Raw genomic sequence first — 25,831 nt, 5'->3', positions numbered from 1 at the left:
TAATTTTGACGATGGGTCGAGCCTCGATCCACTTGGTGAATTTGTCGACTGCCACCAGCAAGTGGGTGAAGCCCCCGGGCGCCTTCTGCAGCGGACCGATGAGGTCCAATCCCCACACAGCGAAAGGCCATGTGATGGGGATGGTCTGCAGAGCATGGGCCGGGAGGTGTATCTTTCGAGCGTAGAACTGGCAACCCTCGCAGGTCCGCACGACGTCGGTGGCGTCGGCGACCGCGGTGGGCCAGTAAAAGCCTTGCCGAAATGCGTTACCCATGTGGGTGCGCGGCGCGGCGTGATGACCGCAGACGCCAGCGTGGATGTCGCGGATCAGCACCTTGCCCTCGGGGATGGGGACGCATCGCTGCATGACGCCCGAGGGACTGCGCTTGTATAGTTCGTTGTCGATTAGAACGAAGGACTTGGCCCGCCTTGCAAGGCATCGCGCCTGAGCGCGGTTCGAGGGTAGGACCCCTCGAATCATCTAGTCAAGGTACTGGACGCGCCAATCTTGCGAAGTGGGAGCCTCGTCGACTTCCATTTCTTCGGCCTCGTCCGTGGAGGTGGTCCCGAAGTCAATGTTCATGGGCTCGACCCCGTCCGCCGGGGGGTCCCCGCCGGAGGGCCCGGCGGACGAGGGGCCTGGCTCCGCCGGATCCTTGAACTCGACGGAGTGCTTGGTGATGTCGCGAGCGAAGATGTTCGGGGGGACGGTGGTCCGCCCCGACGCGATCTTGGCTAGTTCATTGGCATCCTCATTGTACTTGCTTGGGATATGGTTGAGTTCTAGGCCATTGAATTTATCCTCGAGGCGGCGCACTGCTTTGCAGTATGCCTCCATCTTCGGGTCGTGGCAGCTAGACTCCTTCATGACTTGGTCGACGACGAGTTGAGAATCACCGCGTACGTCGAGGCGTTTGACGCCGAGCTCGTTGGCGACGCGGAGGCCACTGAGGAGGGCCTCGTACTCCGCCATATTGTTAGACGCAGGTAAATGCAAACGTATCACGTACCGCATGTGTTCTCCAAGGGGTGAGATGAAGAGGAGGCCGGCACCGGCGCCGGTCTGCATCACCGACCCGTCGAAGTATATAGTCCAGCATTTGGCCTTGATTTGCGGTGGGGGTAGCTGAATGTCCGTCCACTCATTCACGAAGTCCGCCAAGATTTGGGACTTGATCGCTTTGCGAGGGGCGTAGGTGAGGGTCTCTCCCATCAGCTCCACAGACAATTTGGCAATTCTACCCTCGGCTTCCCGGTTGCGGGCTATCTCTCCCAAAGGAAAAGACGAGACCACTGTGACGGGATGGGCCTCGAAGTAGTGGCGCAGCTTGCGCCGAGCCAGAACCACTGCGTAAAGCAACTTCTGAATCTGCGGATAGCGCGTCTTAATTTTAGACAACACTTCGCTGATGTAGTACACCGGCCGTTGGACAGGCAGAGCATGACCCTCCTCTTGTCTTTCGACCACGATCACCGCGCTGACCACTTGGGTCGTCGCAGCTATGTACAGATAGAGGGGCTCGCCGTCCGTGGGTGGTGTGAAAATGGGAGCGTGAGTGAGCGATGCCTTCAGCCTTTCGAGGGCTTCTTGAGCTTCGGGGGTCCACGTGAAGCGCTCGGTCTTCCTCAAGAGTCAATACAGGGGCAAGCTCTTCTCGCCGAGGTGCGAGACGAACCGGCTGAGAGACGCTAGGCATCCCATGACCCTCTGTACCCCCTATAGGTCTCGGATCGGTCCCATCCGAGTGATGGCCGAGACTTTGTCAGGGTTGGGCTCGATGCCTCGCTGGGAGACAATGAAGCCCAAGAGCATGCCTCGAGACACACCGAACACGCACTTCTCGGGGTTGAGTTTTACCCCTTTGGCCCGTAGGCAATCGAATGCGATCCTGAGATCGGCAACTAGGTCGTCCGCCTTCCTAGATTTTACAACAATATCATCGACATATGCCTCTACGCTGCGCCCGAAATGGTCTCCAAAAACGTGGAGCATGCACCGTTGATAGGTAGCTCCAGCATTTCTGAGGCCAAAGGGCATCGTAACGTAGCAGTACATGCCGAAAGGCGTGATGAAAGAAGTCGCGAGCTGGTCGGACTCTTTCATTTTGATTTGGTGGTAACCGGAGTAGGCATCAACAAAGGATAAAAGTTCACACCCCGCTGTAGAATCTATGATCTGATCAATTCGTGGCAAAGGAAATGGAACCTTCGGACATGTCTTATTTAAACTAGTGTAATCGACACACATCCTCCAGTTTCCACTCTTTTTCTTCACTAATACTGGATTAGCTAGCCACTCGGGGTGGAATACCTCCTTGATGAATCCGGCCGCCAGAAGTTTCTGCAACTCCTCGCCGATCGTCCGGCGCTTGAGCTCGCCGAAGCGTCGCAGGCGCTGCTTCACCGGCTTGGAGCTGGGTCGGATATCAAGGGAGTGCTCGGCGACCTCCCTCGGTATGCCAGGCATGTCCGAGGGGCTCCACGCAAAGATGTCTGCGTTGGCGCGGAGAAAATCCACGAGCACCACTTCCTACTTGCTGTCGAGGGTGGCGCTGATCTGCAACGCCTTGTCGTTGGGGTGGCTCGGGTCAAGGGGCACCTTCTTGATACCCTCGGCGGGTTCGAAGCTCCTGGCGTGTCGGTGCGTGGAGTCCAAGGCCTCGCTTGCCATTTTGTCGAGGGTGGCTGCGAGGGCCTTGTCCTCCGCTTGAGCCTCCGCGCGCTCAACGCACTCAACGTCGCACTCGTAGGCGTGCTCGAATGAAGAGCCGATGGTGATGACGCCCTTTGGACCCGGCATCTTCAGCTTGAGGTAGGTGTAGTTGGGGACGGCCATGAACTTGGCGTAGCAAGGACGACCAAGGATGGCATGATAGGATCCTCGAAACCCCACCACCTCAAAAGTGAGTACCTCCTTGCGGAAGTTAGCTGTCGTGCCAAAGCAGACAGGCAGATCGATCTGGCCGAGGGGCTGAACGCGCTTCCCTGGCGCAACACCATGAAATGGCGACTTGCTGGGGCGAAGCTTGTCCAGTCCGATCCCCATGAGCTAAAAGGAGTGGGCGTACATGATGTTGAGGCTGCTGCCTCCGTCCATGAGTACCTTGGAGAAGCGGGTGTTGCCGATGATGGGGTCGACAACGAGCGGATACCGTCCCGGATGCGGGACATAGTCGGGGTTGTCCTCGCGGTCAAAGGAGATGGTATCCTTCGACCAATCGAGGTAGGAGGGCGTGGCCTTGGTAACGGAGAATACTTCCCGGTGCTCACGCTTGCGCTACCGAGAGGTCATGTTCGTCGTTGCTCCTCCAAAGATGAAGAAGGCATTCTCCACCGGGGGGAACTCGTCATCTTCACCTTTGTCGCCAGCGTCCTTTTTCCTGTCCTCGTCGCGATGCGCGACGCGGTTGTAGTATTTCTTGAGCATCTCGCATTGCTCGAGGGTGTGGTTGACCGGGCCCTTGTGGTAAGGGCATGGCTTCTCAAGCATGTCGTCGAACGGGCCACCACCGCCTCGAGGGGGGCCTCGAGGTCCTTTGCGGTCCGGGGCAGCAGCAAAGGCCTCCTCGGAGTCCTCTGCCTGCCCCGATCTGCGTTGGTTTGGTGGGACCGGCTTCTTTCCCTTCCTCCCTCGCTTCTGTTTCTTGGCGGGGGCATTGAACTTGGGGTTGCTGCCCTCCGCGGGCGCATCTTCCTTGCGTTTGCTTGGTTTGTCGTCGAAGATGGCACCAACAGCCTCCTCGCCGACGGCGTAGTTGGTGGCAACGTCGAACAGCTCGTTGGTGTTGGAGGGTCGGCTTCTCGCAAGCTCGTGCACCAAATTCCTGCACGTCGTACCCTCAAGGAAGGCGTTGATGACCTCGACGTGGGTGACGCTGGGGAGCTCGGTGCATTGCTTGGAGAAGCGCCGCACGTAGTCGTGCAGGGACTCGTTGGGCTTCTGTCGACACCCTTTGAGGTCCCAAGAGTTCCCAGGGCGCACGTATGTACCCTGGAAGTTGCCCACGAAGATCTGGACCAAGTCGGCCCAGTTGTGGATTTGATCCGCAGGCAAATGCTCGAGCCACGTTCGTGTGGCGTCAGCGAGGTGAAGAGGAAGATTGCGGATGATGACCGCGTCCTCCATCGCGCCACCTAGCTGGCACGCTAGGCGGTAGTCGTTGAGCCAGACTGCAGGATCAGTCTCGCCCGAGTACTTGACGAGGGTGTTGGGTTGTCGAAAGCACGGGGGAAAAGAAGCAGTTCGGATCTCCCGGCTGAACATCCAGGTGCCCGAAGGCTCTGGTGACTCTCCCCTGTCGTGCTCGGGGTCGAAGCGTCCACCCCGTCGAGGGGTGTACGTCCTGCCGTCAATGATGTAGCGGGCGTCACCGTCGCCAGCATGCCCGCGCATGTCACGGATTCGCTCCCTTACGGGGACATTCCCGATGCCTTCGTGCACCGAGGGTGCCTTCGCACCGGGCGCTACGGCTGCCTTACCCTTCCCTGCTGGTGGTGTATGCACAGAAACCTCGCGATCCTGGTGCGCAGTCCCACCCGGCGGCTCCGGGGCTTTCGAGCGCATACAAGACGCAAAACTCTCGGCCTGCTACACGGCAGCTTGCTCGATGAGCTCCTGTGCCTCGCGGCCCAGGTTGCGGCCCGAACGTAGGTAGGAGTAGGTAGGCCGCAGCGACGAGTTTCTCGCCGGCCGTCTTCAGTTCCGGAGGTTTGTCGACGTTGTCGTCGGCCAGGATGCGCTCCCGAGCGACGCGTCCCGCTGCCTGGGCATGTGCACCACGCGCGGTACGCTGCTGCTCGAGCGCGGTGCGCAGCTCCTGGGTTTGCTGACGCTGCTCGTCGAGCTTGGATTGAAGCTCCTTGAGCTGCGCCAGCTGTGCCTGTCGCGCCGCCGAGCTTGACGAAGAAGAAGGGGCCGCGGGCGGCACCACCAGTTGGTTCGCCTGCGCGTCTGCCCCGCCGTCCCCGTCGTCACCCGGAGCGTTGTCATCTTGCCCGTCCGCGAGCTGGACCATGAAGCACTCCCGGGCAGGATCGTAATCCCCCTCACTGGAATCTTCAGAGCAGGTGAGGCAGTAAGTCATCGACAGCTGGAACAAGCGGAAAGCATCGGGGTCGCGGACCCTGAAGTAGTCCTCGGCCTCTTCGGCCGTGAAGTTGTTCATGAAGAAGTTGACGTCGTCGGCGATCGAGCTCGCCGTCTCGGGGTAGGACTCGTGAGGAGTCGAGGTGATGAGGCTGCGGATCGACAGAAGATGATGACCCGGCAGGTCCTCATACTCGGTGAAATTAGTGCTTATTGACAAAGTGTGAGCGGCTGCATTGCGCATCCCGAAGGGAAAGGGCGACGGCGAGGTCGAGCCCCCCTGGGAGGCACTGGTGCTGCAGCAGATGGTGGTGCCGGCACAGATGACGCCGAGGCACGTGATGACGAAGTAGTGGCCCCGTTGGCCGTGATGCTGAATTGCGGCATGCCAGCCTCAACCCACATGAGGGAGCTGCGGCGTGCCGCACGACGCCGCCCCGCACGTGCTTGTCGCGAACGCTGGCCCGAGCGCCTGTTGCGCTGGGCCGGTGGAGTTGGAGTGACGGGGTTGTGTCTAAGAGGGAGGAGCTGCAGGAGGTAACCGTTACCGGTTGCCCTGAACTCGAGACTCCCGAACCAGATCACGCGTCCAGCTGGAAGCGGATCCGAGACGCCCATGGGGTGTGGGTTGGATCTGCCCGCCATCCCTGGAGATCAAATGAGAACAAGAGAGAAAATGTCACGCAGCGGGCCCCTACCTGGCGCGCCAACTGTCGGTGCCCTGACCCGGGGGCTCAGATCCCAACTAGTGAATGCTGCGTATTTCCTCGTCCCAAATAATGATGCAAGAGGCAACACAGTAACGCACGGTTTATCTTGGTTTCGGCCGCGGGGCCGTACGTCCAGCAAAGGGGTTGTGCGAGGGCACTGTATTATCTTGCACCCGGAGTGCTTGTAGTATGGGGTACAAGCGAGGCGAGAGAGGGAGGGAAGCTCCCAAGTCTCTGCTAGTAGAGGAGTCGGGTGTGGCGATGATCGTGAATGCTGGTGACCGCGGTTGCCGAGGTTCAGAAGCGTCTCCAACATCCTGAGAGCGAGAACGAGTGCTAGAGAGAGAGAGAGAGAGAGAGAGACAGCCTGCGAGCCCTCCCTTTAAAGGGAGCCCGCCTCCTCCTTTTATAGTCACAAGGAGGGGCGGTGTACATGAGCAGGGGAGTATGGAAGTCGTCGTTTTCCCCCGAATCGCGGGGGTACAATAATCGAACACTGTAGGAAGTACACTGTAGGGCATGGCGTCGGGTGTGGCAATCGTCCTGGATATCGTCCTTGGTCCTGCGGAGATCGCGCCGGCATCCTGTCACCCCCTGCAGGCGGTGTGGTCGTCGCTGGTGTAATGTCTTCTATATTGTAACACCTCCGGTGTTTAGCACTGTTTAAAGATGCAATTAACATAAAATGACACATTAAACCCTAGTTTTGTGTTTACTTAAAAGCCGAAATCCGTTTAAATGAACCAAAAAGTCAACTCTCACACCTTGGCTCAAATGAACTTTTGCCCAAAATGAAAGTTGTAGAGTTTGACAAGATAAACAACTTTCGTATTCAAAGTTTTTCAAGTTACAACATGAAATTTGGAGAAAACCCCGAAAAATAGTGGGTTAGGGGGTTTTCATTTAAACTTGAATTCAAATTTTAAACTTTCAAATCATTGCTCAAACGAAGTTTTGCTTGAAAGGAAAGTTGTAGGAAATTGAATTTCGAACAACTTTTGTGTTCAAAATTTTTCAAGTTTCAATTGAAAATTTCGAACAACTTTTGTGCCCGTCCCCGCAGTTGACCCCGCGCCCGCATTCAAGTGCTTGCCCGCCCTTGCTGCGCCCCTGCTCGAGTGCTGGCACTCCGCGACGATGGCTTCGCGACGAGCCGACGGCCGCCAGTGCCGCCCGTCCATAACTCCCCCTTCTGCCGAGCTCCCTCTCCCCGTTTCACTTCGCCACCTCGCGTTCCAGTTCCTCCCCTCTCCATTCCACCCCAAACCAGGCTCCCACTCGTAGAAAAATCGGAAAAATTCAAACTCAACTGTTCTGAGTTCCTTGTGACTAGATCTACGACTTTAGTTACATGCACTTTTTTATTTGCTCAATAGTTTTTGCTTTAATTAAAATACAAAGAAAATATACCTTTGGTTAGATCTCAAGTTACAAGCATGAGCTGTAAGCCATTTTTGGTTAGTGGGTTACATGTTAGATGAATAGCCTTGTGTAAAAGTTTCGTGGACAGTTGACATGTCTAGCTATCAGTTTATTTAAATCTTGATGTATGCCTAGGATAGATAGTTTTATTTATCCATGTTGTTATATTACGTTTCATGGGTTCAAACTTTTACATTACTTGTATTTTAGTTCCCAGAGTCTACAGAAAAAGTTTGAGAATTTTTAGTTAAGTCAATCTGGGCCAAATGATTTATGGAGAGGATAGATACATTAAATCATTAAAAATAGTTTATGTACATGAAAAATTCTGAAAATTTTTCTAGGGGTTAACTTTGAGTATGTAACCATGCTGGTAAAAGATGAGGCTCTGGAATTTGCTATAACAGTCTATAGAATTTAATTTTGATCCATGCAGATATGCATTGTACTATTTTTCATGCCATGTACAATGCTTTTTTAATTGTGAAAAATTTATGGCAAATTCATATTTAGGTAGAAGACACTCAGTTAAAATTTCATTACCAGTACTTGCATAGTTTGACCTGTAAAATTCATTTTTGTTTCTAGCAGTAGCTGTTTGTTTTATTTTTCATGGTTAATAGGCTGCATGAAGTGGGCCGAAAATTTCACAGTAGGCAAGTTACTCAGATATGTACCTTACATAAAAATTCCAAACCCAGAATCTCTGTGTAACTTTAATTATGATAAGGACATGCTTAACCTAGTCATAAATGAGAAGAATCATTTCTTTTGATGCATAGGGAGAAAAGGTAAAATCCACCCTAATTACTTTGTGAAGTCAGATATAATGATTATTACTCTATAAATGATTGCCCAAAATGATGTAACAGAATATTTTGCAAATCATCTTGAGTTGCGTTGGATTACAACTCTATAGTGAAGAATTGAATAAATCGTTATCACTAAAGTAACTCACGCATATACATTTCATATAGATTCGACTACTCTCCCAGACGGTACATACGAGCTGGTGCCAGAGCCCGAGAGTGAGCAGCGTGAAGCTCAAGTGAATCTAACTGAAGTCACTGAAGACCTGAACCAGAGTTCAGAAGAGCCCAAGGCTAGCTCCGCTCAGGAAGGCAAGCCCCGGAGCATGTCCTACCTATTTTTAATTTATGCAACTATTTATATTCCTATATATTTGTGCATTTAAGTTGCAGGAGTTGTTTGGAACCTTAGTTGCATGATCCTAGGTACCTATGCTTGAACACTAGTATGTGTAAGTCGCTAGTTGGCTATGCTAATGGTTCGGTAGAAGTCGAGTGATTTCCTGTCACTCGCGAGCCCATAGGAGTTGAATGCTTACTACACACTGCAATATCAGGTTTATGGGCGGGGTTGTTGTACTTGTGATACCCCGTATGTTTAGTGAAAATGGATAAGGTTGCGGTGTGTGGTAGTGGTGGTTAAGCGTTTGAACGTACTAACCACATGCCGAGAATATGTTAATCGGTAAGCTTAAGTACCTGATGGAACCAGCCGTGGAACATACTCCCCACTGTCTGGTCTATGGTCACGCACGGGTGCAGGGCACCCTAGGGCGGTGGGCCTGTTTCATGCCCGGGGAAAAAGGGGAAAAGTCGCGTGGGTGATTGCATTCCTCATGCGTGTGTTTAGGTCTGCCTGGCCAGGTTAACAAATTCGATTCGAATCGTCCGTCTCTCACAGATATTGAGACTGCTTAACCCTTTTGCCACATAGAGTAAGAAGTGGAACCATGATGATGAGAAATATGGTTGAATGATGAAAAATAATTGCTTTCCACCATGTATGCTTTAGGATAGATGCTAATGTAGAATAGTTAATCAAACTAGAACTTGCAAGCTAAAATCAAAAAATAAGGACTTACTCTTTATTGCTTTGCGGCAAAGACAAACCCCTCAAGCCAAAAGCCTTGCATGTCTAGTTAGAGGGCTAATTATATCCTAGTCGGGTAAGCCTGGCTGAGTATTAGTATACTCAGCCTTGCTTGTGGCTCCACTTTGTTTTCAGGTGATTCGTTTGAAGATCAGATAGCTAGTTTGACTTGGCCGTGTGTGTTACCTCCTGGTTGGTTGGTGGAGTGGGATACAACTCCGACTAACGATGGCAATGCCGAGTGATGTCATGTACGGGCTTTATCATGACATCTTATATCGTCGTTTAGTACTCGTTTTATTTCCGCTGCAGTGAACTCTGAACTACTTTCAAGTTGAACTTCAAGTACCTTTCGGAGATTTCGAACTTGGTTTGTAATAATTAAATTAAGACTCTATAATGTAATGTATCTGTGAATTGTTGTACTCTCTGGACTCACCTTCGCGTGGGTTACATGTAAGCTTTGGGTTCGAACGACGCTCAGGTGGATTCTTCGGGACTTTACCCGACAGCCATGCCGGATTACTCCGTTTGAAGTGCGTGTTAGCCGGGATTGCCTTTAAGGTGATGATTAGCGCACTTGAGCCGGATTAATTTGGGCGGTACTGCCACATATATACGGCGCAGTGGTGTTCGGTGGGCCCTGCTGGCCAGGGTCCTGCGTGCACCAACGGTAGCGGTAGCGGGGCGCGCGGCGGCCCCGGACCCCCTGGTCGGAGTGCGGGCGTGCACTCTAGGAGGTCCCGGGGACACGTGGAGGTCCCGGACCCCTCGAGGGGGGAGGTCCGGGACTCCGTCCGTGTGTGCTAAGCGCCCCTCTCTGGAGGGACACGTGACGTCGCCGGACCCCTTCCCAAGCGGGAGGTGGGTCCGGACGGTCGGTGTAGGCAGAATAGTAACGGGAGCAGTGCCGAGCCTGTCTTGTCCCGTGTCGCGGGTCCCACAGTGCTGCTACAGCATCCGGGATGGCGGAGTGGTGACCGGAGTCAGCGGATGGGACCCCGATCACATCCACTGTGGCAATGGCGGCCCGACGCCGCCTGTCCTGGGAGCCGTGGAGGAGTGGCTGGCCTTTAATGCCTTCGTACGACGGGCGGTAGAGCGGCAGGGCCGTTTGTCCCTTATGCCGAGAGGTGGCCTCGAGCAAGGCGGAGGTGAGTTACTCCCTCGAGGGTAGGTTTGCTACCCTCGAGCGAGGCGGAGATGTTTTGCCCACTCGAGGGTAGGTGCGCTACCCTCGAGCGAGTCGGAAATACGGGGCGCAGTCGAGGGGTCTCGATGGGAGCCCTCGAGCGAGGCGGAAACCACCCCGCAGTCCGAGAGGAGCGTGGATGGGCCGCACCACGTCAGTGGCCGCGTGTTGGGCTTCTTTGAGTCCTTTCCTTTCTTCCAGATTGGAAGGAGGCTGTGGGCCTTCGTGGGCTCAGTCGCTTAACATGTGTTTGCGTTTTTCAGAGTGATCTTAGTACCCCGATTGGGGTGTCCCTGGTCGTGGTACCCGACAGAGATACAATAATTCCATAATATTTTACATCACATAGATAAGGAGTATAATTACTTCAAAGTTTCGAAGCTAGCAAGACGAAGCTTTAGCTTTTGCAGTTTTATTCCGAAAGAAACTAGAGAAGTTTCACAGAAACAAACTATAAGAAAAGAGTTCTGCAGCGGAAAATAAAACACAACTATGTATAAACGTCGTAGGGTGATGTCATGGTAAGCCCGAACATGACATCATTCATCCGAACCATGGCTGGTGGATGGTTCCCATTCCATCGTCCAGCCAACAGGTAAAGCATTAGGCCAAGTTGAACTAGTGTTTTGGTCATCAGAAAGCATTTCTGAAAACATTATCAAAAGCAAGTATGAGTATACTAATACTCAGTAAGACTGACCCGTCTAAGGGTATAACATAGCCCTTTAATTAGACATGAAAGGTTTGTGAAGGCTCTGGAGTTTTTTTTGCTGAAAAGCAACAAAGAGTAAATCTTTAAGGTTAAATTTTAGCTTTCAGATTCTAGTTGTATTAACCATTCTAGGTATTCACCTATCTACACAAACATGGTAGAAGATATATTTGCATTCAACCATATTATGAATCATAAATATTCAACTTCTTACTCTATGTGGCAAAGGGATCAAGCAGTCTCAATTTCTGCAAGAAATGGACGATTCTAAATCGAATTTCCAATCCTTGCAAGGATAAACCTAACACACACGCTTGGAGCAATGTTGAGTCACTCCCAAGCAACCGTTTGCCTTTCATTCCGGTTCATGGACAGGGCCACTCTACCCGGTTACAGCGAGCCCGACCCTCTCTGTAGCCGTGGATTGTTGCAACATATAATATATAACTTCCTATCTCTACAAGAGAGTGAGGTAATGTCCACTTGCCGGGCCGATCAGTTACTAGGCTTGCCGCGTACCATATTTACGGCATGTGGCTAGTACTTTCAAACGCTTAACCACCGCTACCACACACTGCGGCCTTATCAAGTTCATCAACATAGACGGACTTCAACAAATCTGTCCATGATCCTTATAGTAATTGCAAGAAGGTAAACAATCAACTCCTATAAACTCGCGAGTGATAGGTAATCACTTGACTTTTACCGGTCCTATTAGCATAGCATCTAACTCGGACTCATAAACACTAGATATGAGTCCGAGTTAGATGCTATGCTAGATATTGACCCTACAGATACCTCTGCTGGCAAGCCCCGGTCCTAAGATTATGCAACTAGGGTTTTCAATCAACTCCAACAACTTAAATGCACAAGTAAATAATAACGATAAGTTGCATAATTTTGAAATAATAGGATTATGCTCCGGGGCTTGCCAGCAGAGGTATCTGTAGGGTCAATAATTTCTGGCTCTTCCGAACCAAAGTTCGAGGCTTCAGTTAAATCGACCACGTTGGCCTGAGCTTCAGAAGAAAAATCTCTGTCTGGCTCTTGGGTGAGCTCGTAGGTGCCGTCTGCTAGCGGGGTAACTTCTATATGAAATGCAAAAGTTGGAAATTAGTGAAGTGCTTGAGTATAGCTTTCCTTCACTAAAGAGTTGAAAACCAATAAAGTAAATATTAAGATAAATCTTAATAATTTTTATTTTACTGGGCAATTGTTTATAGAGTGGGAGTAAATATGGTGAAACTTCATAAAATAACATGGAAAAGGAATTTTTATTTCAATAAAATAATCCACAACAAATTATGTAAATAATTTCTTATAGACTCAAATTATAATATAGGAAGAAAATTTTGAAAGCATATGCTATAGCTCTCTCATGGGTTTAGAAATTTTTTTGGAAAGTTAGACATGCTTTGAGGAGCATATAGTTCAAAGCTCATAGGAAAAAAATATTTTGAACATTGGATACAATTCAAAAGGGCTATTAACTAATCCTATTTTTTTAGAATTAAATACACAAAGTTTCATCAAAACTTCATAACACCAAACTTGTAGATCTATTTACAAGGAACATAACAAAATTAATTTCATATTTTTCTGATTTTTCTATATTTTTCTAGGATTTATCAAAGCTCACTAGAAAAATAAATAAAAGGAACTGAGCTTTTTGCAGAAAGGACCTCGAAATGTTTTGAATGATTTGCAATCGGGTCCCTGGACCAAGAAAGAAGAAGCAGGGAAGGGGGCCGGCCAAATTTCGGCGAGGTGGCTCGCCGGCGGCGAGGGCCAGGGGGCCAGGGAGCTTCAGGAGGTCGTGGCGCACCTGCAGGATGACTTGGGTGTGACGCGGGGTGGCCGGAGGAGGTCGACGGCGATGAGCAGAATGCGGCGGCGGAGGCACACGACGGCGAAGGGGATCCGGTGACGGATTGGCAGAGGAAAGAGGCCGAGGAGCTCCACGGGGTGGAGGCAAAGCTTGCTAGAGGGTCGTGGAGGTTGGGGAAGGTCGGGAGCGGCGGGTTCGCGGTGGAGCAGAGCTCGCCGGGGAGGAAGATAGGTGGCGGCGGGTGTATGCCGGCGAGGGGGCTCATTTGGGCCTTTTATAGGTCTAATAGGGAGTGGATAAGCGAGAGGTGAAGCCTGGGAATGAACTTGGCAGGAGAGATGGGCGAAATCGGCCATGGCGGCGCTTACCCGCGGGCGGCCAGCGAGGTGTCGCGGGTGGGCGGCGTGGTGCGAGCGCGGATGGCCAGCAGGGGTGAGGGAAAAAGGCGGAGGGAGCTTGCTTGCGACGCGTGGAGGTAGCAAGGCGGTGCTTCGAGGCGGTGCGGCTACTCAGGGGCGGAAACAGCGGCGGCGCGCTTGTCGGAGATGAGAAACAGGGGCGGAGCTCGATAGCGCGGCGTGGCGAGGAAAGAGAGCGCCAGTAGAGGGATGGGGTGGGGCCAGGGAAGGCCGGGGAAGTCGGTTGTAAGCCAAACCGGCGGCGAGGGCGGCCGGTGGGCGGGGGATCCCGTGGCGGCGGCACCTGCACAGTTCCGGTAGGTCGGGAGGTTGAAGAAGAGTAGATAGGGACCATTTTGTAAATACAGAATAGTTCAAGGGTCTAACTGCAAACTAAAATTTTCCGTTGATTTAGGGCTCAAATGAAAAAGTGCCCAAAATGAAAGTTGTGCAGTTTTTCAAGATCTACAACTTTCATGTTGTGCAAATTTTCACTAGACCAAGGAATTTTGAAATATTTAGAAAAGTTTGGAAGAACTTGAATTAAATAAGGAAAATACCTTTTTGATAGCAAAATTCAATGAATTTAGGGCTTATTTGCAACAAAGCTGCCAAAGTAATGATTACTAGCATATTTGCAAGAAAGCCCTTCATAAATTTGAAAATACTTCCTATGTTAAAACTTTTTGTAAAAAGGGGCTAGTAATTTTGTATAATTACATATATGCCCTTAATTTGCATCGAAAATTTTTGACTATCACACAAGGGTAAGCACACAAAACTTAGGTTCTAATAGCTAGACACCTGAAGTGTCACAATCTGTACTGTCGATATTTACCTGCCACCCTTGTTCTTGCTGTTCTGTACTTGTGCTTATGCTTCAAATTCTGCGCATACTTTTTTCGCATGCCTATTGCTTGCACTGGCGTTCATTATTCCAACCACTGAAAATTATAACATCAAGGTCGGATCAGACTCGTGTACCCTCACGCCTCGTTGGCATGTTCATCACTTCATAGTTCATACGGCTTGCGTCCGGTATCGTCAGCCATTTCTCGTTGGCAAATGGCAATGCACCCCCCCCCCCCCCCCTCACTCCAGCTAAACTCTCCTGTAGACGGGGCAGCCAGTCAGTCAGCCATTGATGCTGTGACGCACACACCTTGTGATCCTCCGACGCAGCTCTTCCTGTAGCTGCTCAACCAATGGCGACGTGGGCAAGCGTCAGCCTCTTCCCTCGAGCTCCCTGTTGAACTGGAGGGGGAGAGAGAGAGAGAGAGAGAGAGAGAGAGAGAGAGAGAGCAACCGTTATTCGAGAAGTCGGCGATTTGGCCGGAACCCGTCGCCGTCTTATCGCGTTTAGTTGGGAGCCGCTGTTGCGTCCATGCATCACGGCGACCGGATCATGCAATGCAATAGTAGTCGAAAACGGGAGAACTGAAAAGCCTCCATCGAGGTAATCCTCTTGGCTGCTGTAGAACTGAAAACCGGATCATGCACGGGCGCCAACCGCCGCAGCAGACCGCGCAGCCGACTGTAGAAGAAAGCGACCACGGTATGGGTGGGACAGGGATGCGATGCTACTGCGAACTCATCTTCGTGACCCGCGACCAAAAATCCGCCTCCCAACCATGCATATTAATGTTGCAAAATCGCAGAGTAAAGCATGCATTTAGCGCACGGCCTCCTCATCAAAAGACATAGTATCCGGTTAAGTGGAGCTATAAACGCTTAATTGCTACTAATTGCACACGTGGGTAAGTAGCTGCGCTATTCTCATTACTCTGTAGCCGGAGATAGCATAGCAGTAGCACTGATTATACATGGCCGGCTATTTTATATTTTTGCACCACTTTAGAGCAAGTATTATAATATGCTATAAAAAAGCTACATACTAATATGGAGGAGAGAGTAGATGAGAGAGAAGAATTGAGCTGCAAACTTGCAGCCAGTTTCGACATAATAATCAAAAAAATCTTATGAGAGAGACAAATAAATTTTATATTAATGATGAAGGACTAACTACTATACGAATGAGCTGAGAGATAGACTGCAAAGATTTTTATAGCCAGCCGCTGAGTGTATTATTAACCTTGCTCCTATCTGCGTCTGTGGAATTCTTCTCCCTCGCACAGGCGTAAAGCGTGTCTGGAGAAAATACAGCAAGGAGGATCCGCGAAGCATACCCGGCCGGAAACTGCACCTCTGCACTGGCACCACGCCCCCATCTTTTTGCAGAAAAGGGTGCCGGCCGGTCGACCTGAATCGCGCGTCGTGGCCTCTCTCCGGGGAAGTTGGGCGGCGCGTCGCCGGAACCAGCGGGTGATCGTCGGCGAGCCCACCCCGGCCGGCACCACCTGTCCCAGCGTGCGAGCGGTGAGGCAGCGACCTGTGTCATCACGCTGCCTCACCAATCCCGTCGCCCAACGCCCCAACTGTATTTTCCTTCCGCATTCAATTTCTCCCTTCCCTTTTCTCCTCCGTGGCGTCCTCGACGTCCTCCATGGCCATCATGAAACTTTAGCGACCTCTGCCTTTGCTCTGCTGTCAAAATCAAACGGCAGAAGACCTTTTTCCGGCGTTGCCCTTCGTGCGAACATACCCCTAGTACGTAGTGTATATGCTACTGATGTGGTGCTCGTGTGTACAGTGTACTAGTAGTAGATTACTATAGGCTTTACGGTTCAGAACACCCTTGTCTACCTTCATAAACACTCAAGCTGAGGCTACACGTTTTGCTAATTCGACTCCTAATCTGAGTCTGAAGTTTGTAGGTTAGACCAACTGCACAGCTACTCCAATCGTATAAGGGGAATGAAACACGAGCACTACCACGGTCCACGGGTACAGTGGTGCACTGTGCATCCTTCATTGCGTATCTGTACATGTGCTTCCATCAATTTTCTGGTGTGTTTCTGAGCAGTGCCTGCAATCATTCGTTGACGACGATCAGCAACTTTGTTCTTTCTTTGTTTATATATTTATAAGAAAAAATGAAAGGGTGTAATAAGCTGTCAAAGTAAAGCGGCAGCAGTTATTTGACAAATATTATCCAATTATAGACTAATTAGACTTAAAAAATTCATCTCATATTAATCAGTTAGACTGTGTAATTAGTTATTTTTTAACTATATTTAATTCTCAATGTATATGTCCGAACATTCGATGTGACGGGTACTGTAAAAACCTTTTAGGAACTAAACAGGTTGTGCCCTGGACAATCAAAATTCAGCCAAATCCACTCCTACACCCACTTGTTGCCCACGCAGCCAAGCAGCCGTGGCCAGCAGACGCCCTGACCCTACCCGAGTCATACCTGTCGCCTCCTCCGATCGCCATTAACGAGTCGGTTGCTCTGCTCCACTAGAAATGCTGGCAAGTTCACCGCTCCAGCAGCCGACGGCCTGACTACCGCGGGCGAGCACGGCAGCTAAGCAGGCTAGCACGCACCAAACGAAGGCCCTTTCAAAATCTTTTAAAGCCCCACCAGCAGGCTCAGAGACCCGCCATCACTCCCGGACGCGAGGGCAGCGCGGCACAGTGGGGGACCCCTCCACGCCGCGATCTCCTGCCTGGTCGATCGAGCAGGGCGGGCGCGGCGCGGCCCGGGACGACGCGAGCATGAGCTCGCCGGCGAACGGCGCCGCCCAGGAGGGCGGCGGCGGCGGGAAGAAGAAGGAGGCGGAGGAGGCGGCCAAGGTGCCGTTCCTGAAGCTGTTCTCGTTCGCGGACCGGTGGGACTGCGTGCTGATGGCCGTGGGGTCGCTGGGCGCCTGCGCGCACGGCGCCTCCGTGCCCGTCTTCTTCATCTTCTTCGGCAAGCTCATCAACATCATCGGCCTCGCCTACCTCTTCCCCACCACCGTCTCCGGCCGCGTCGCCAAGGTAATCGACCGCGCTCTCGTCCAGGACGGCGCGCGCACGCGCATCTCCGGCCGTTCCGGAGATCTCAGCCTCAGCTCACACCGCCTCGGCGTCGTGTGCATGAGCACTAGCTAGCTAGTAGCTGGCAGCAACCAACAACGACGTGGGCTGATTTTTTTTTTGTTCTGTTTCGCGTGCACAGTACTCGCTGGACTTCGTCTACCTCGGCATCGTCATCCTCTTCTCGTCGTGGACCGGTGCGTGCAACGAGCCACCCCGCCCGCTGCTCCGCTCCCATGGCAATGCGACCACCAGCAGCAGAGCAAGCAGCTAAAGATAATGACACGCATGCGTCGTGTGGTGTTACATGCAGAGGTGGCGTGCTGGATGCACACGGGCGAGCGGCAGGCGGCGAAGATGCGGCTGGCCTACCTGCGCGCGATGCTGGACCAGGACATCGCCGTCTTCGACACCGAGGCGTCCACCGGCGAGGTCATCAACGCCATCACCAGCGACATCCTCGTCGTCCAGGACGCCATCTCCGAGAAGGTACGCGCCCTTTACCTTACCTTCGCGCGTTGCCATTCTCGCCGCGGCCGACCGGCGGCGCTCAGCTCAGGCGGAATTAACGGCCGGGCAGCGGGCGCCCGGCGCGCTGATCCGATCGGGGGGGGGGGGGGGGGGGGGGGGGCAGCCGAGGGGCCGGCGCGGAGTTACGAGGGAGGGTTTGGTGAGGGGCATTCATGGCGTGCGCGGGGGCAGCAGTACGCCGCAGGAAGCAGTTGCTGTTCTCGAGCTGTTTGAAATTCATTTCTGCGGGAACAGGACGATTTTACTGGCAGTTTAAAATCGAACCAGGTGGATTTCTTCACCCCGGTGGATCGAGTGTAGGTTTGGTACCTTGAATTCGTGGGTTCGTGTAGCACGTGAAAAATAACGTTTATTTAAGTTCGTTCACGCATATATTTGAATTGGTGTGCATGTTTTCTAATAAAAAGTAGTACAATTCAGTCACCGATAAATTGAGCTTTGTTTCGGGGCATATATATAGGTGTGGTTTCGTTTCAGGGACTTTTTTTAAGTCCCTGAAACTTTTTAGTATTTAGAAGTATTAAATAAAAGTTAATTATAAAACTAACTAGAGAACTCTGGGGCTAAATTGCGAGACGAATCTAATGAGTTATATTAATCTATAATTAGCGGATGGTTACTGTAGCATCACTGTAGCAAATTATGAATTAATTAGGCTCATTAGATTCGTCTCGCGAATTAGCACTCAGCTGTCAAAAAATATTTATAAACAGATTTTATTTAATACTATAAAATAGTAAGATTCCTTTTGATGTGATAGGGACTTTTGAAAAAAAGTTTGGAACCAAACAGGGCCATAGTTGCCTTATAGTGAATTATTTTTTTAAGAATACGAATGAGTTCCGACCTTTGATCACACACAAGCCATAGTGAATTATAATTCTTCTACTATGAAGTAGCCTTCTCCGTGATACTACTCCTATCCATACGACCATACCAACCATCGCGTCCATGTGCTCATTTTTCCGAAAAATCAACCGCCGGTGTTTAAAAACTTTTCCATTTTTAAGTAGCAAGCGAGCATTAATGACCGCATCTCCCCTCAAGATTGGCATAACGCACAATCAATGGCTATCATCATGATGCACCGTCTGTTTGGATGGATCGTGTGCACCGATCCTGTTGCACATTGTTCCCATACCATATATGTGGCTCAAGGAGTCAAGGGCCATCTATCCTAGCACAGCTCATATATGCCGATCATGAACATGTGGTACATTCCAACAGTCCTCCAAAACTCTTTTTTTTTTTCTCTGCGAAAGAACAGCCCTCCATAACATGGGTTATACCTATTACTTTCACAAGATTCTTGGTCCACCAAATTGAGTTTGAAGGGAGTCAGGGCTTGTTTAGGTAAAAATGTTATATGTAGATTGGAGTGGAATGAACTAAGGCCTCTACCAGCTAGTTCGATGTGTCTGTTTTTGGCTTATTTTGGATTAAGCCAGCTTATTCTCTCCCACATAATACTACTGAATCAGCCGAAATCGGACTACTGAAAATTATCTCGGCATAAATAAAATTAGTACATTCAGCAGTTTTTTTTGCCTTGTTGAAAATGCTTGCCCATCCTGCTTTTAAAATCGGTAACCGTTCTCAGCAGTGGCAGTACGGAAAGCTTCTAAACGTCTCGGCGCATGTCAAGGGTGGGTCCCAGGCTCCTAGCAAAGTCAGTCACCCTTTAATTTTTCACACGTGGAATCTGCCCCCTACTGGTTACACGACCAGCGGGCCTCTGTTTTACATGACCAGCGGCCCATAAATTCGGCGTACCCGGCTGCCCACCGTCAGATCTTGGTCGTTCGACTTCTTGGCATTGACTGTTGAGCTAGAGCCCTATTCGATCGGTTTGTTTCAGTGACCTCCAATTTACAAATGGGAGCCCCCTACATTGGAAACCACTAGGTGAACAGTAGCGTAATTCATGACACTAGCAGTCCATACTTTGTACGTACTAGTTTGTACACAAATCAGTGCGCTGCAAAAACTTCAGATAAACTTGTAGGCGTCACACCGCACACGTGCCCGGCTCTTCATTAGACTGACGGGCGCTGTCCCTTCCCATGCCGGTTAGGTGTCGACTTGCGATCCTCTTGCGTTACTTGGTTCTATCTTGCGTGCCTCCCAGTCCCAGCGTTCACGCCCAAGCCATGGCCCAATCTATATAAAGCAATGATTCTTCAGCTCCCAACTCCTTCAATTCGCAGACCTTTCATGGTTTTTTTTTTGCGATCAGAACTTTCATGATTTGACACCCTAACCCACATGTTAATGATGTAGATTGATCCTACGTGTTATTGCGGTACGGGTGTCAAATTATGAACGGCTCACGGATTTGGACACAAATTCCGAACCCTTTGATCTCGCTACTAGCTGCATCGTCAGTTATGGGCCGCCGCCCTAGGTGGTTGCCGATCGCCAATCCGGGATTCCTTCCCTTCCCAAATGGCCGGGGACAGCCTCGCTTTACTTGCTGCCGGCAGGGGTCACTCTGTTCTCCATTCCGGACGCGGATCGCGTGGCGTCCAGATCTGTGCCGCCGGCTGCGTCCCTTGCTCGGGTCGGGTACGCCCCCGCTCAAGTCAGCTGAGCAATTTTTTTTTTTTGAGCATCAGTCAGCTGAGCAATTGAGCATAACTGGTGGCAGCGACCGAGGTCTCGTGCCTCCACGGGGTTGGTTGCTCCAAATCGTAAAAGCTCTTCTGGTTCTGCCATGCTGGGTACTAGTAGTACAACAAAGGCAACCAACTGGTACGGCTATGGTTTTCACAACTTTGGAGTTGGAACTTGGAAGTTTTTACAGCTGTTTGGATAGAAAAAAAAAGATCAGCATGTACGCTTTCCAGTAAAATTTATTGTACCATGACTTTTTGTCGACGTCGAAATAAAGTTTTTTTTTCCTGTTGGAGGAAAACAAGCGGTTGATGTACAATTTCTACTCTGGCTTCAACGGGCCTCGCCTGGCCCATAGTTAACTTCAATCCGGCCCACATAACTTGAGCCCGCTATTTCGGCTAGTCAGTTTCTCGTCAAAGAAAGAACAAACGATTGCAGAGCGCCGCCGCGCCGGCGAGCTCACGCATGCCGTACCTGAGTTTAAGAGTACTCTGAGTTTAATTGTGTTCAAAAACTAATGGATGTTGTTGGCATGGTGGCATCGCGTCTCGCTGCAGGTGGGCAACTTCATGCACTACATCAGCCGGTTCGTGGCCGGCTTCGCCATCGGCTTCTCGCAGGTGTGGCAGATCAGCCTCGTGACGCTCGCCATCGTCCCGCTCATCGCCATCGCCGGCGGCACCTACGCCTACGTCACCATCGGCCTCATGGCCCGCGTCCGCAAGTCCTACGTAAAGGCCGGCGAGATCGCCGAGGAGGTGATCGGCAACGTGCGCACGGTGCAGGCGTTCGTCGGCGAGGAGAAGGCAGTGAGGTCCTACCGGGAGGCGCTGCTGCGGACGTACAAGTACGGCAAGAGGGGCGGCCTCGCCAAGGGCCTCGGCCTCGGCTCCATGCACTCTGTGCTCTTCCTCTCCTGGGCGCTGCTCATCTGGTTCACCAGCGTCGTCGTCCACAAGCGCATCTCCAACGGCGGCGAGTCCTTCACCACCATGCTTAACGTCGTCATCGCCGGCCTGTGAGCGCACGAATCTTGAGTCCATGTGTTCGTCGTGCCGGTCGCCGTCGGCAAGCAATTACTTAATTGGGAACTCGAATGATGCGCGTGCGTGCGAATGAATGGCAGGTCGCTCGGCCAGGCGGCGCCGAACATTTCGACGTTCCTGCGGGCGAGGACGGCGGCGTACCCCATCTTCCAGATGATCGAGAGGAGCTCCGTGAACAAGTCGAGCTCCAAGACCGGCCGCACTCTGCCGGCGGTCGACGGGCACATCCAGTTCCGCAACGTGCACTTCAGCTACCCGTCGCGGCCGGACGTCGTCATCCTCAACCGGTTCAGCCTGGACTTCCCGGCCGGCAAGATCGTCGCCCTCGTCGGCGGCAGCGGGTCCGGCAAGAGCACCGTGGTCTCGCTCATCGAGCGCTTCTACGAGCCGCTGTCCGGCTCGATCCTGCTGGACGGGCACGACATCAGGGAGCTCGACGTCAAGTGGCTGCGCCGGCAGGTCGGGCTGGTGAACCAGGAGCCGGCCCTGTTCGCGACGAGCATCCGGGAGAACATCCTCTACGGCAAGGAGGACGCCACCATGGAGGAGATCGACCACGCGGCGAGGCTGTCGGAGGCCATCACGTTCATCAACCACCTCCCCGGCCGGTACGAGACGCAGGTCGGCGAGCGCGGGATCCAGCTCTCCGGCGGGCAGAAGCAGCGCATCGCCATCTCGAGGGCCATCCTGAAGAACCCGTCGGTGCTGCTGCTCGACGAGGCGACCAGCGCGCTGGACGCCGAGTCCGAGAAGAGCGTCCAGGAGGCGCTGGACCGCGTCATGGTCGGCCGCACCACCGTGGTGATTGCGCACCGCCTGTCCACCATCCGGAACGCCGACACGATCGCCGTCGTGGACGGTGGCCGGATCGTCGAGACGGGCACGCACGAGCAGCTCATGGCGAACCCGTGCGGCGCCTACTCCTCGCTGATCCAGCTGCAGGAGGCTGCCCAGCTTCAGCAGAAGCCGTCTTTGTCTGACAGCGCAAGCATCACCAGGCCACTAAGGTATCACTCTGCTCTCCACTGGATGGATCGTCAAATGGCGAACACTGTCCAAGATTTCAAATGTGTCATTGTGATCTGATGAACTGAGCTTGTTTTTTCGTAGTTTCAAGTATTCGAGGGAGTTGTCCGGGAGGACGAGCATGGGTGCCAGCTTCCGTTCCGACAAGGACTCCATCAGCCGGTACGGCGCCGCCGAGGCGCACGAGGAAGCCCGGAAGGGGAAGCCCGTGTCCATGGCGAAGCTCTACTCCATGGTGCGGCCGGACTGGTTCTTCGGCGTGTCGGGCACCCTCAGCGCCTTCGTGGCGGGCTCCCAGATGCCGCTCTTCGCGCTAGGCGTCACGCAGGCGCTGGTGTCCTACTACATGGGGTGGGAGACCACCAAGCGGGAGGTCCGCAAGATCTCCGTGCTCTTCTGCTGCGGCGCTGTGCTCACGCTGGTGTTCCACGTCGTCGAGCACCTCAGCTTCGGCATCATGGGCGAGCGGCTCACGCTGCGGGTCCGGGAGAGGATGTTCTCGGCGATCCTGCGGAACGAGATCGCGTGGTTCGACGACACCAGCAGCACCAGCGCGATGCTGTCGTCGCGGCTCGAGGCGGACGCCACGCTCGTGCGCACCATCGTCGTCGACCGCTCCACCATCCTGCTGCAGAACGTCGGCATGATCGTGACCTCGCTCGTCATCGCCTTCATACTCAACTGGAGGATCACGCTGGTCGTGCTCGCAACCTACCCCCTCATGGTCAGCGGCCACATCAGCGAGGTGAATTAACAAAGCAACGTCTCCTGCTCACCCTGTTATCAGTAGCAAATTGACAAGTCGATCATTGTTTTTCTCCTCAAATTCACGATCTCCTGTTGTGCTTGTTCTGTTCTGAAACAGAAAATGTTCATGAAAGGTTACGGCGGAAACCTCGGCAAGTCGTATCTGAAGGCCAACATGCTCGCGGCGGAGGCGGTGAGCAACATCCGGACGGTGGCAGCCTTCTGCTCGGAGGAGAAGGTGATAAAGCTCTACGCGGACGAGTTGAAGGAGCCATCGAAGAGGTCCTTCCGGCGAGGCCAGGGCGCCGGCCTGTTCTATGGAGTTTCTCAGTTCTTCCTCTTCTCTTCATACGCACTGGCTTTATGGTAATTGCCACTTCTTATGCACACTGGATTCAATACTTTTACTACCTTTTAGTTGAAAAGTAAAATAAAATGTTACAAATTTCAGGTATGGTTCGCATCTGATGAGCAAGGAGCTGGCCACCTTCAAGTCCGTGATGAAGTCCTTCATGGTGCTCATAGTGACGGCGCTGGCCATGGGTGAGACGCTGGCGATGGCGCCGGACATCATCAAGGGGAACCAGATGGTGTCCTCGGTGTTCGATATCCTGGACCGCAAGACCGACGTCCAGATCGACGCCGGCGAGGACATCAAGAGGGTCGAGGGGCTGATCGAGCTGCGCGGCGTCGAGTTCCGGTACCCATCGAGGCCCGACGTGACCGTGTTCAAGGGCCTCGACCTCCTGATGAAGGCCGGCAGGAGCATGGCGCTCGTCGGAATGAGCGGCTCCGGCAAGAGCACCGTGCTGTCGCTCATCCTCCGGTTCTACGACCCGGTCGCCGGAAGAATCTTGATCGACGGTACCTCTTGCTCAAAGACGACAATAGCGCCAATTTTTTTTTTGTTCCAGATAAATTCTTCTACTAAGGGCAAATGTACGCTGATCCAATCAATTCGCAGGGAAGGACATCAGGAAGCTCAAGCTGAAGTCGCTGAGGAAGCACATCGGCCTGGTCCAGCAAGAGCCGGCGCTGTTCGCGACGACGATCTACGACAACATCCTGTACGGCAAGGACGGGGCGACGGAGGCCGAGGTGATCGAGGCGGCGACGCTGGCGAACGCGCACGCGTTCATCAGCTCGCTGCCGGAGGGGTACCAGACCAAGGTCGGGGAGCGCGGCGTGCAGCTGTCCGGCGGGCAGAAGCAGCGCATCGCGATCGCGCGCGCCATCGTCAAGGACCCGGCCATCCTGCTCCTGGACGAGGCGACGAGCGCGCTGGACGTGGAGTCGGAGCGCGTCGTGCAGCAGGCGCTGGACCGGGTGATGAGGAGCCGGACCACCGTCATGGTGGCGCACCGGCTGTCGACGATCAAGAACGCCGACGTCATCTCGGTGCTGCAGGACGGCAAGATCGTCGAGCAGGGGGCGCACCAGCAGCTGATCGAGAACAGGAACGGCGCCTACCACAAGCTCGTCAGCTTGCAGCAGCAGCAGCAAGAGGTGCAGAGGCAGCAGAGCTCATGAGAAATTTGAATAAAATCGTGCGCCCGTGCTGTATCTTGATGTGGCTGTGTGTTCTTGGTCTGCTGCAAGAGATTTGTGCTGGTAATCTTTTATCTGAAAACGAGTGTTCAGAATTACATACAGGATAAAGTATTGTCGATTTGTTATTCCTTTGTACTAAATTATAACTGAACTTCAGGGGTTGGGTTCGTTTGTATCGGACTCCATGATAAACATGTACATATTCTTGCAATGTGCCTCATGGATGCTTTGATGCTTCATGTACATATGCTTGATGGACATAATATACATGTAAAAATAAGACAATGTATGTAGGGCATCATTTTCTTCCATGAGTGTGCCTGAACATAAAACACACCAAAATAAGAATACATCTTCTTGCATACTGACACTTCTATTTGGTCTCGTAATATACATTAGACTAACGAATGCACATTTTTTGAACATTACGAGTGTGTTTAGTTGGTGAAAAAAGTTTGGGTTTTGGTACTGTGGCATATTTTGTTGTTACTTGATAAATAATGTCCAATTATGAATTAATTAAGTTTAAAAGATTCATCTCATACTAATCAGTTAGACTGAGTAATTGATTATTTTTTCAATTATATTTAATGCTCCATGCATGTGTCCGAAGATTCGATATGACGGGTACTGTAGGAAATTTTTTGAGAACTAAACATGGCCTATGATATTCAGGGCACTAATTTAAGAAATGGAATTAAACTATAACATTATGAAGCTTTTTTCTTAGAATTAGTAATTGAATCATAAGCATATACTTTCTTTATATAATGATGAAAAAGAGCAATATAAAAGGCTCGACGTGTTTCTACCAATTCATCATCACATCATGCATGACTCTACACATCATCATAGGATATAAACCCCGATCTGGCTCAATCTCACCGTCGCCACATACCTTGCCTTGGCATATCCTGCCTCCATTTCAGGTGTCAGGTGTGAGTGTGAGGGTGACAGATATCCTACGCAGCCCTGAGAGCCTGTCGCGCAGAACAGGAAGCGAGCCGCACCTGACATGGGTTGATGGAATTCCAAAACCCAACCAAAACCTGACAGGAAGCGGGCCACACCGGCCTTTCCCTTGTCCAGTAGTAGTGGCGAAGAAAAAGAACTCAAAAACATGTTGCCAAATCCGCAGAGGAC

General features: G+C 52.0%; 1 protein-coding gene and 1 long non-coding RNA gene across 2 annotated transcripts; both read left to right on the top strand.

Annotated features, from left to right (window-relative positions):
• The first annotated feature begins 16,617 nt into the window (after positions 1-16,617).
• Positions 16,618-24,965, top strand: LOC120713909 (ABC transporter B family member 2-like). Its single transcript, XM_039999874.1, has 9 exons — positions 16,618-17,132; positions 17,314-17,368; positions 17,485-17,660; positions 20,876-21,336; positions 21,445-22,371; positions 22,475-23,135; positions 23,256-23,503; positions 23,589-24,001; positions 24,102-24,965. Exons 1-9 carry the CDS (start codon positions 16,869-16,871, stop codon positions 24,665-24,667), a joined length of 3,771 nt encoding a protein of 1,256 aa, XP_039855808.1. The 5' UTR covers positions 16,618-16,868; the 3' UTR covers positions 24,668-24,965.
• On the top strand, positions 17,854-20,723 carry LOC120713921. The gene is made up of 2 exons (XR_005691322.1): positions 17,854-18,162; positions 18,503-20,723. It is a non-coding gene; the product is annotated as an uncharacterized LOC120713921 (long non-coding RNA).
• Positions 24,966-25,831: the final 866 nt, after the last annotated feature.

The sequence above is a fragment of the Panicum virgatum genome, chromosome 1K (genome assembly GCF_016808335.1).
Source record: "Panicum virgatum strain AP13 chromosome 1K, P.virgatum_v5, whole genome shotgun sequence".
Lineage (NCBI taxonomy): Eukaryota > Viridiplantae > Streptophyta > Magnoliopsida > Poales > Poaceae > Panicum > Panicum virgatum.
Note: the sequence above shows the minus strand (reverse complement) of the source record. Positions and strands in the feature narration are given on the sequence as shown.